An 11,119-nucleotide genomic window follows, 5' to 3' on the forward strand; every position below is an offset into this window, starting at 1 on the left:
ACAGGCGTCCCACAATCTAACTACCCTCCCCCTCCCTATCCGCCACCTTCACAACCTTCACAGTTTGCCCCCCATCAATTTGGCCTCCGTCACCAAAGTGGTCAACCAGGCGGCGTCGCTGGTTCCCACCCGCAGTGGAATTACAATGTCCCTCCCCAAAGCGCCCACCCTGGCAGTGTTCCTGTTCCCCAATTCAGCTTCCCCCTCCCACAAAATGCCCAACCAGGGAACGCTTCTGGCTCTCCGCAGCACTGGAATTTTGGCCTCCCTCCCCAAGGCACCTATACTGGTGGTGTCGCTGGCTCTCTCTCCACTCCCCAATTCAACTTTCCCCCCCCTCAACAGAGTGTTCAAGCAAGCAGCACTTCTGGCTCTCCACAACGCTGGAATTATGACCTCTCTCCCCAAGGTGCTCAGTCACAAAGCCGCAACACATACTCCCCAGGCCCTCAGACACTTTCAGACTTTCCTGGAATGGACGACGACAACAACAACCCCCTTGCTGGTGACATGGAAGACCTGCATATGGATGAGTCAGTCGGTCATCATGACGATGACAATGTCATCATTTTGGACAGCCCACCAAAATTGAAATGGGGCGCCAAGAAACGCCAGCAGCCTCCATCTTCTCCAACTCCGTCCCCCCCTCCCTCATTTGCAGCTCCACAGAAGCCCCGCACCTCCATCCACGATGGTCGTGGCTCCTTCAAATCTCATGCTGGTCAGCTCATGGTGCGCGAGGGTGCTACTAATAGCACCCCTTCTGTCACATCCTCGAAGACCTCCCGCAGCTCATTGGGACGTGGACGCGCTGGTAGGCAAGGCTCATCAGTTCAAAAATTGCCAACTTCACAAACATCTGTTTCGGCCAATCCAAAAGGCAAGGACTCAGTGTCGAAACGTGTCCGGTCGGAAATTCAAGAACAAGTCGAGATGTTGAACGATGACTTGGAGAGCATACACTCTGAGAAGGTCTCGTTGTATCAGCTCAAGAATGAGCGACTGATGGTGAAGATGAATTCTAACCGCCAGCAGAAAGAGCACGATTTCCTTCGTGAGGAGCGTGCCAATGAGCGCGCAGATGCTGCTATTGTCCATCAACGCATGAAGGAGGCCAAGGAGACGGAGATTCGCCTGCGTGAAGCAGACGCCAAGGCTCTTGAAATGGAGAGGGACGTGATGCGCCTGCGGATCGAGTGGGCCAAGATCAATGCTGCCAAGAGTGATTGATCTCTCCTGGGGCTTCAATCTGTATGTTTGTATATTCGTTCACTGGATTTTGTTTCTGTTCGCACTTCCGACTTGCTCATTTGTTTTTTTTTCATATCTCACGCTCGCATTTGTCTTGTTCTCGCGCATCTTTGTACGGCTGCCACTGTCTTCCATGAATTACTCACTATATCTACGTACTACAATTGTTCTTGTGATGAATCATCCGTGTTATGTGCTCACCCTTCGCGACGTTGAGCTTCTGAATGAGGGCTGTCGAACAATTGATCCATGAGCCTTGCCCTACATGCTTGACCCGGGGTACCCTCATATGATCTATCGCCTATCACTTCGTCACCATCCGCTTCTTCAAACTCACGGCGCATAGTATTTAGCCCCTCCCCGACAGCCCATCTGATTGTTGAGCGGTTGCGCTGTGCCTCAAAGCGGATGATCATATTGTGGAGTATCAGGCAACACCTGACCCAGTGGAGAGTGATTTGAAGGTCCTTTTGATTCTGCATCGGGTGACGAAGTTCTTTGAGGGATTGGAAGCGTCCTTTCAAAGCAGCGAATGCATGCTCGATGCGAACGCGAATCTAAACCAATTGAAAGTTAGTAAATATTCTAACGAGCAGAAAAATGAGCACATACGCGAGAGAGACTGACATTAAAGCTCTTTTGATTCCTCGTCAAGCGGCCATTCCGTGGCTTCTTGAAGGGAGGAACACACCACCTCTCCAGTGCATAAGCACTATCGGCCCAGATCCAGTGGTCAGCTTGAAGAAGGGTGTCGTGTTCTTGATAAACACGTGTCGATTTGAATGCATATGCGTCGTGTGTGCTTCCAGGATGACCGAGGGAGTAATCGACGATAAGCAAGTTATGAGGCATGATAACTCCCTAAAGGTTTCGTTAGATTTCGTATCATTAGAATAAGAGGAAAAAACGTACCTGACAATTGAGAGAATAATTTGATTTCCTATCATAAAACGCTTCACCATAAAGACCGGGCTTTTCGTACAGATTAATTGCAGAGCCATCAACGGCGAAGATCCCATTTCTCCACTCGGGACATGACCTCGCCTCGACGAATCGGCGAGCCTGCTCTGCATCATCGGAGTCAAGAGCAGGGAAGACAATGAACGTATCGTGGAGATCAAGAATGGCGACCATGACGCGATTGCTACAATTGATTACCGAGCCGATGCTAACACCAGCCCACTGAGCCACGTCTTCCGGAGATATAGCGTTACCGTAGTGCCCAGCACGGTTAAGAAATATTGCAAGTTGGACTGCGACGGGGAGCTGCGGGTTATTTGAGCGATTGGTGAAAATGGCGTGACCTGAAATTTGATCTAAGATGTCGTCAAATATGTCTGGATTGACGCGGAGCTTCTTGCGGAACAGGTGAGGTCGAGAGTCCCCGAAATCATGAAGGAGTTGTATTTGGGGGGCTCGCATGGGAGGTGCATTTGGTTGATGGAGGACACGTGCCCTGATGACCTCATCATAAAGGGAAGTGATAGTGTCATTCAGACGGTCATAACGTGCAGCAAAGTGGTCAGATTCATCGCTGGAGGAGTCGAAGTCAGAACTGTCAGAGAAAAATGGGGTAGGAGGTGACGGAGGTGTGATAATTGTGTCGAGGTCAGAATCGTCCGAATCCAAGTCATCAGAATCAGAATAGGAGAGAGCATAACTTCGGATTGCATGCTGAAGCCTTGCCTTTTTCAAGGCTAGTTGCACCTCGTCCAATTCGTCAAGGAGCTCATTGCGTAGGGAGTGACGGGGCATAGTGAAGGTAGAGATAAGATCTTATTTTAGGCTCCGACGTCATGCCGAAGTACGTCGTATAGTTGAGTAAGCTAACTTCAGAGCCTTATGTTAACTACCAGCAGGACATTTTACCCGACCTTTACCGACCTTTACCGAGCTTACCGAGATTTCAGGAAATCACCTTGAGCGCCATTATTGCTAAGCCGCGGCACGTTGATTATAACACCGTGCAAGGTGTCCAGTTTCCTAGCTACCGAAATCTGTTTTGAAGGTCCAAATTGTTCAGTGTCAAAAGGTGATGATAAGGTAAGCACCATTGAATATAAATTATTTCTGATTTTGACCCGCGAGATGCTCCACGCTCGCGCCTAGTCGACGACTCCACAGGAAGTTCCCCAAGGGCACTAATTAAAATCTACAAATCAGGTTCCTTCCTCGAAGTCGTCAACCTTCCATCCTTCTCGGTTCCAGATTTCCAATGCGAAGTTCTCGCTATACATGTAGCTTACGACTGTCCCACTAATATCAATCTCTTGAAATTCTCATCTCCCACGTGCCAGGCATCCGTCTATCGCCCCATCCTAGAACGTGCTGGTGACAGTCGTGTTGGAAGTTAAGCGATGTTAAGGCGTCCTAGGGTGGAGAGTTTGACAGTCGTCCATAGCCACGGGTCATAGATCGAGAAACATGTATACTTCCCCGACTCCCACGTTAGTGGAGGAGGGTCTTTGTCGGTTGGATACGTCTAATTTCCCTATACTTTTGTCTGCAACTCCGCCGGGACTTTCCGAGTGTTCACGCCAACATGCAACGATCCTCTCAGCCTGTTGCAGAGCATCGTATAACTTTTCAAACGGTCGAACACGCTGCACCTGCCACCATCGTGAAATGCGCCGACAAACTGTATCCATGTCCTCCTTTAGACCCTGTAAAATTCTGATCGATGGTTTGCATCTTTGATATTTATTCACCCCCAGGTTTGCATTCGTGACTGTTGCTCATGGGGCGAAGTCACTCAAGGTTCGCAACCTGAAGCCGCAGCCGGTCGTTATTCCCTCGGCCACTGCCACGAACAATCACGCTTCGACACAGTGCTCCTCACCGGAAAAGACCAGAACGCTCACAGCAGGCTGCTGCTGGTCTGCAACTGATTGGTAGCACCGGTTGAAGTGCACAGAGTTCCCACATCGTGGTTGGGTGACGTTGCAGTGAGCTCGTGATTTGCCGATCCAACTGCAGATTGACTCAAACATATGTCTACAGTTTAGTTCCCTTGCCCTTTAGACAACGCGACGCAGATCCCCATCCAAGTAACAGTCTGTATTCAAATTTATGATGCTGCCCACGCCCTTCCTGCTGTCACATCCACAAGGTTACAGATGATCGGGACTCATGCCTCTGCCCTGTACTCGACCTACAAGCCCCCCGATTTCTACCATGGATGCACGCTACGTATCAAATCCACAGAGACAGAGACCGTCAGACCGTACACTTGACATTGCTGCAACAAATATTATCCTTACCTGACGTCCATGGTGACAGCATGCTGTCGCATCAGTAGCCAACACTTCGGCGAGGGCGATGCCCTCCACGCATACAGTGTGGACCATCATATCATAGGCCATGGCGTGAACGACCCCTGCTGATGTCAATTACGCCAATGACTTCTATGTCGTTGACTCACGAGCGATTACATCAGGGTGCGCGAAAATGTGACGTGTGACCACCAACACATTCAGACATCTATTACATGTCACGTCGACATTGATTACAGGCTCTTGTGCGAGACAGATGCTCACCGGTCAAGGAGCAACACCGAACGATCTCAATCTCATTACTCCACTGGGTTCTGCAGAGATTCTCTACGCCAGCCTGGTCGGGGATTTGCGGTATGAAAGGTTTGAAGCGTGCGCGCGGCCCAACTATGCTTTCGCGAAGGAGGTGAAAAGTTTCGCTAGATTTCGAAAAGGAGAGATGGTCATTACAATCTCGGAGGCGGCAGGAGACAACTTGTTCAAGGTCGTGGTGTCCTCTCCCACAACGGTGGACATGACAGTGATGACGCCTGGTGGTCTGGCGATGTTTTATCCGGCTTGGACGTTGAGCAAAGTCGCGGTGATCAACGGCCACATCCGAGTGGACAACACTGGAGGGCCGCAGGATAACGTCGGTTGCATGGCGAAAGACGAGACTGTGACTGACAGGGCAGAAGGTGTGTGAGGGACTCCAGCTTCTGGTATTAAAGAAATAGTAAAGAGAGATTTGGAGCGTAGTGTAACAGTGAGATTAGAGAGTGACAGTGTGCAATCATCAATGTGACCGTGCGAGAGAGGAGTCGGGGGCTTGGCGCGTGAGCACCGTTACGATAATTATAGAAAGGAGATGACGATCCGTGCCAGTCGGCGCCGGTATACGCAAAGCTACTTGGTATCTACGCATTTCGCGAACGCAACAGAATTTCAGGCTACAAGACTTGTTGTAGTTCAACGAGTCACTCTTCGTCAGTTCATGCACGAGTCGAGTGCATGGAGAACAACTCCAAGGCTCAGAATTATCAAAATGTCCTGCAAAATCACAACATACTGATCATCGCCACGAAAAGAAAAAAGAATCATAGTCTAGACACAGTGAGTCTGTAGCTAGCGCGAAATAGAAACATAGACTCTCCGAAAATGCGTACAGCCGGCTGTAAGAAAAGGAAAGACAAACGGGAACAAGGTACATAAGAGACCATAGTTGCATTACCGGTGCTGTACACCGCTAAACTGCATCGTGTTGTCATACTACAACAAGGATGCCGTTCTCATCACACAGGAGGGCCTGTGGGTTCTCGTCGCCGCATTCACGATTGCACCCACTCAGGGAGTGGGTGCAAGCGCAACCATGGCACAAGCCACCATACACCCCCCGGCACTGGTGTAGCCAGCGGCAGCCAGGCGATCGCATACTGTCAAGAAGTTGAGTCAGTGGTGCACCTTGATGATGTGATTGGACCTCACCTGTCTGACAAATAGCGTAGGCAAGCGGACCCGCAACTACGACCTGAGAGATTGCAGTAGCAGTGAGGAGTAGGGCGAGCGTTTTGAAGTTCATCTCGACAGATAGCGGTGAGTTCAAGTTCGACTGAATAAGATGGTGGTTGGTATCAGGCAAGTCTTAGTAGAACCCGTTGATGTGCCAAGTTCATCCAACTATATAGGTGGGAGATATGGAAGTCGTAGCTCCGTTTCAAACATCTTACCTCACGATTCACATACAACTATGATGTGTGCAAATAAGGTAAGCACCATAGACAAGTATACCAACAAGGTGCGACTCACGAAATGTAGGTCCATCATCTAATATATCTGCCGCGTTGTCCGCACTCGCGACGACTCCACTGGAAGTTCGAATCATGACCACAAGGGTACTAATTAAAATCTGAAAATCAGGCTCCTTCCTCACTGGTTGTCAACCTTCGATGAACCTTCCCATCGTTCTTGGTTTCACTCAAGCGAAGTTCTTCCTCATGACTGCCCCATATGTCAAACTCCAAACGCTCCTCACATCAGATGTTGTCGTGCCCGTATGTAGAACGAATCAAGTGATTGTTGAGATCTCTCGCGCATAGGTTGAAATTACACGCGCGTCCTAGGGTGTCTGATGTCCAGAGATTAACAGTCACCCTAGCCACATGTATCAAGAGAGATCAATTACCTGTAATTGAAGAAGGGAGATGACATGATATTCGTGCCAGTCCGCGCCGGTATGGGAATATGATTATGCACCTTCAGGAATATGCATGAAAGTCCGATATTCGAGGGCGGTTGGGCCTATGCGCTCCGCGGCCCAAAATTTCCATGACATTCTGCCATCGAAAGTGATTCGAGTCCATCGAGCAAAGAATACAATCAAGGTTGCGAAGTTATCGAACCTGTGGGTTTCTCAACAATGAATCGATGATAATAGGAAATATGACCTTTTCAAAGGGGATGCAACGAAACGAGAAGTCGAGAAGTCGAGCAGTAGAGAAGTTGCGAGTCCTGCGGCGAGTACGAATGGCGGGAAGTGCATGGATCAATTTGAGTTTTGATCGCCACTCGTTCAAATCCGATTCACGTGAAACGCTTTGCATCATGGTCGATGCTCGGGACCATGTATACCGGTGGCTATTTGCGCTTTAACTTCAAATACTGGCGCTATGCTGATTCATACACTTTTTCGGTCAGTCATTACTCGTACAATACAGCCAGTGCCAGCGACTTCCGTCAGCTACCATTATGGTCAGAAAGTTTATAAATGAAGCAAGCTCCAGGCGCACCTTTTCATGCCACCCCAAGAGCACGCTACCGCTCACATCACCCCAGCCCGGCATCCCCATACCCTTGTAAATATACTTCATCAATGTGTCCTGAGCATCCTGGGAGAGCGCCTTCACGACGCTGAGTATCTCCGACGATTTCGTGCTATTCAGTATCGAAACAACGATCTGCAACGTCAGGTTCTTGCGCAAATGTCAGCGTATTGGTGAGATGTGGGCAACAGAGTCACTTTAGCTTCCTCGACATTTGGCCCGTAAGGTATGTTGTCCAGCGCAATTTCCAGGGTCCCTGGTATGTCTCCCCTGCGCGAATGAGTAGTACTTAGGTTAGATCATGTTGTAAAGTAGCGAGATGGGAATGTACCTGGCTAATGAGCTCCGGACTGCTGCCTGCTTCTGTTTTGCATCCCTCAAGACCTGAGCAGGATCGCGTGGATCTGGCTCGCAAAGCTCACCCTCCAGTACGACATCCTCGTCATATGCGTCGATGTCGATCTTTCTAAAAGACATGGTCGTGGGAAAACCAGCCCTTCTCGTTCGTTCATGACTTATATAAGTACAAGCCTGGGACGTTGGAAGTTGGAACCTCTGCAAGACTTATCGATAGTCCTGCATGTGGATTCTGGAACCTACTCCAGCAATACCATTCGTGCGTAACACCGTCGCCTGATCAAACCTTCATGCTGATTCGATTTTTAGCAAGTCCCAAAATTGATGGGCCAACAGCTCCTAGATCATGATGTGATTCTGCGACGCCATCTGGAGAAGTTCTCTTGTTTGGTTGAGATGGGCACCGAACTGTGCTATTCGAACAGTCCGATGAGGGTGTCACTACTATTCTAGTAAAGAACGGCATATCAGAGACTTTTGATACTAAGTGGATCATCGGTGCTGATGGAGCTAAAATTGAGGCGCAGTTTAATGCACCGCGATGAACGAAACTGAAGGTGGCTTTGCAGGTATCGTGTGCAAGTAACTTGGGCTCACATTTCTGGGCGAGACTAGAGACGGTACCCGGGTTGTGACTGGAGATATCCGCTTGACGGGTGTTGGCCTCGATAGAGTGGTACGCCCTTTTTCTACAAATTCGATCAAAAGCTGTTCTAATCCAGTCTTGAAGCATTGGAACCGATTTGGAAACTTTCTTGAACGAGGGTATGTTCAATGAAGGCTTGGAGACGTATGTTGATGATATTGAAGGGTTTCATTGCGCTCAACAGACGAAATTGGCAATGACGGCTAGCAATTTTTCCTCTTCGGCCGCGAACTCGACCTAACGAAGATTGCTCAGAGCGAAGAGCTTGTCTTCGAGACCATTGCATCGCTAATACCAACAGAGATCACATCCAACAAGGTGGTTTGGATGAGCGACTTCCGGTGCGCTTTGTGTTTCTATCTATCTTTGTTGATTCACACTCACCGGTTCATTCCAGGGCCAATATGCGGATGGTGAATAAGTTTGGCGAAGGTCGAGTGTTCGTTGCGGGCGGTATGTGATTCTGTTTAACATGTCTGTGGGGGTGCTCATGCATGTCACCTTAGATGCTGCTCAGTATGTCTATCTTTGACTGTCTTCTCACAAACTGCTGCTAACATATTCAAGTATCCACAGCCCAGCGGGTGGTTAGGTATGGTTGATTTATTGTTGCTAATATTCGCACATTTGTCTATGAACAGGGACTCGATTCAGGTGTACAAGATGCAGTGAGCCAGGCAGATGTAGCATGTGTGTTACAACTGACCGCGCCCTACACCAGTTCAATCTAGGATGGAAACTTGCACTTGTTGAGAAAGGGATCGCTAACAAATCTCTTCTCGAGACATACAGTGCCGAGCGTCTTCCTGTGATATCAGAGATGCTCGAGGTTAGCCATGCCGCCCAAGATGCTATAAAGGTTTAGTCGAGTACACCGCTACTGTTACGGTGTACATACGTCTTGATTGTCTTTGTGATCCGAGAACTGTATTGATATGTGGTCATGCAAGTTGTTTCGCTGTTGACTTCACTGTCAGAAGCTGGTATTCGAAGATTTTAGTCGGACTCGGAAATCTACCGAAATAGTAGACGTAAATACATATACGCAAAGCTACCTTGAGCTACCTGGTACCTACAATTGTCTAAGGCTATCTACAGCGTTTCGCAAACGCAACATTCAGGCTACAAAACTCGTCGTTGTCATTAAATAAATTGCTCTTTGCCAGTTCATGCACTTGTCTTGTCCGTGGAAAACAACCCCCTCACAACTGGTTATCAAAATGTCCCGCAAGCGTACTACCCGCTGGCCTGCGAAGCAACCAAGCTCACTTAGCTCAGGCTAGACTGCGCTATCCGAGTTGCATTCTTAGCGTGCATCGTGAACACAACCAAAGTTTAAAAAATTCTCGCTTCCTTGTGCAGTTTCACTCGAAAAGGCATGTGATCGTTAACGTTAGCGCTGATGTCTCATGGATCATAGTACAGTCTGCATCCACATGTGCATTTGGTATGAGAAATCTATAGTAAGAGTACAGTAAGACGGAAACCCCTCATCCGTCGATTAACCCAGAGGCCCAAGCTTTCTCCCACGAGCACAAAACCTGTGTCAAGTGCGTCTGATCACGCGTAACCTTGAAGGAAAGACCATCCAATACCTTCTTCTTATCCATCACAGAAAGCATCGCTGCTATCCACGAGTTAGAGTTAGGGGGGTTCTGCTTGTACGGAGCAGCTGGCACTGTGAATCGCTCCACATGCACATCTACTTCCCTTGTGCGATCGATATATGAGTCGTTCACGTAGTGGGCAGTCAGATGCGGGTAAACTATTGAAAAGGTTTCAAGGTCTTTCATCCAAGCCCACGGAATGGCGCGTATCCAAATACGTAGCGGGTGTTCCGGAGATAGTAAGCCCATGTTGTTGCAAAAACTGTTTGAAGACCCGTGCAAATCGGCGAGGCAAGTGATATGGGTGATCCATGTAATGAAAATGGATTCTCTCCACTCGCTGTGGTAGAGCGTGGAGCTGACATTGGAACCTGTATAGAAATCTCATGCATTTTGCACGCTCTGCATGACACACAATAATAGGTGGGAGTTAATTGCAAGTGCCGGTGTAGCAAGTATCACTGGAACCAGCACGTCGATGTTCTGATGGAACTGAGAATTTCCATGACACGCTATATAGAAGTCGTTAGTCTACATCGTCTGTGACTGTACATCAACGGGATAGTTACACGAGCCATCGATCCACACCCTCTTTATAGTGGAGATATAGTCAAACACGAGATCGCTTTCTTTCTCAGCGTACGCTTTCTGCATACACAGAGCATTTGCAAACATATTCATGCCGCAGGGTCGGCGAAGCAAGATCGTCTGTAGTAATTCGGGAAGGATGGCGCGTCTCACAAGTCGAGAGACGAGACATAGGGAGACGGCAGTGGAATAGGGATTTTTATCATCATATTTCTCTTCTTGGGAAAATGTCGGCTTGGCCGCATATGTCAAGACGATGAGGGCAATCTCAATGGGAAGGTCGCTAATTGTAAAACGGATAGCAGGTTCCATGATGGGAGTGCAAGATGCTAAACTAGTTAGAACGAGTCCTGTCTTTAATACTTGCCTCATCAATTGTGACATTACACCCACAACAAGAGATAATTGTGTGGGACTTTGGTGGGACTATAAGTTGTGACCGATGGCCCATACCACAGTTACTTATTGTTCCTTCTACTAGTAGGTTGCAGAAATTCAACGTACTCTTGTCCTGCGGAAATTCCTATTTGTAATCCTCAAAGACCATCATAGTCATGATGCGAATGTGGCACGAACCGTAGAATGTACCTTCCGACCAGA

The 11,119-nt window shown here is 48.5% G+C and overlaps 4 protein-coding genes across 4 annotated transcripts; 2 read left to right on the forward strand and 2 right to left on the reverse strand.

Annotated features, from left to right (window-relative positions):
- Positions 1–4,572: 4,572 nt before the first annotated feature.
- HD556DRAFT_1538591 (uncharacterized protein) lies at positions 4,573–5,910 on the forward strand (the record flags this gene model as incomplete). The annotated part of the gene is made up of 5 exons (XM_041309696.1): positions 4,573–4,688; positions 4,763–5,200; positions 5,494–5,615; positions 5,671–5,706; positions 5,782–5,910. The coding sequence occupies exons 1-5, from the start codon at positions 4,634–4,636 to the stop codon at positions 5,908–5,910; spliced, it is 780 nt and encodes a 259-aa protein (XP_041155839.1). The 5' UTR covers positions 4,573–4,633.
- Positions 5,911–7,176: 1,266 nt separating this feature from the next.
- HD556DRAFT_1433977 (actin-related protein 2/3 complex subunit 5) lies at positions 7,177–7,798 on the reverse strand (the record flags this gene model as incomplete). The annotated part of the gene is made up of 4 exons (XM_041305284.1): positions 7,177–7,239; positions 7,289–7,471; positions 7,519–7,591; positions 7,653–7,798. The coding sequence occupies 4 exons, from the start codon at positions 7,796–7,798 to the stop codon at positions 7,177–7,179; spliced, it is 465 nt and encodes a 154-aa protein (XP_041155840.1).
- Positions 7,799–8,219: 421 nt separating this feature from the next.
- On the forward strand, positions 8,220–9,189 carry HD556DRAFT_1447683 (FAD binding domain-containing protein; the record flags this gene model as incomplete). The annotated part of the gene is made up of 8 exons (XM_041307321.1): positions 8,220–8,260; positions 8,294–8,354; positions 8,532–8,665; positions 8,722–8,777; positions 8,831–8,840; positions 8,906–8,921; positions 8,966–8,992; positions 9,046–9,189. 8 exons carry the CDS (start codon positions 8,220–8,222, stop codon positions 9,187–9,189), a joined length of 489 nt encoding a protein of 162 aa, XP_041155841.1.
- A 1,348-nt stretch (positions 9,190–10,537) lies between these two features.
- HD556DRAFT_1190612 (uncharacterized protein) lies at positions 10,538–10,819 on the reverse strand (the record flags this gene model as incomplete). Its single annotated transcript, XM_041296160.1, has 1 exon — positions 10,538–10,819. A coding segment is annotated over one exon (282 nt), but the record flags the coding sequence as incomplete, so codon positions are not given.
- Positions 10,820–11,119: the final 300 nt, after the last annotated feature.

Source organism: Suillus plorans (assembly GCF_016647745.1).
Source record: "Suillus plorans strain S12 chromosome Unknown HD556scaffold_66, whole genome shotgun sequence".
In the NCBI taxonomy this organism is placed as follows: domain Eukaryota; kingdom Fungi; phylum Basidiomycota; class Agaricomycetes; order Boletales; family Suillaceae; genus Suillus; species Suillus plorans.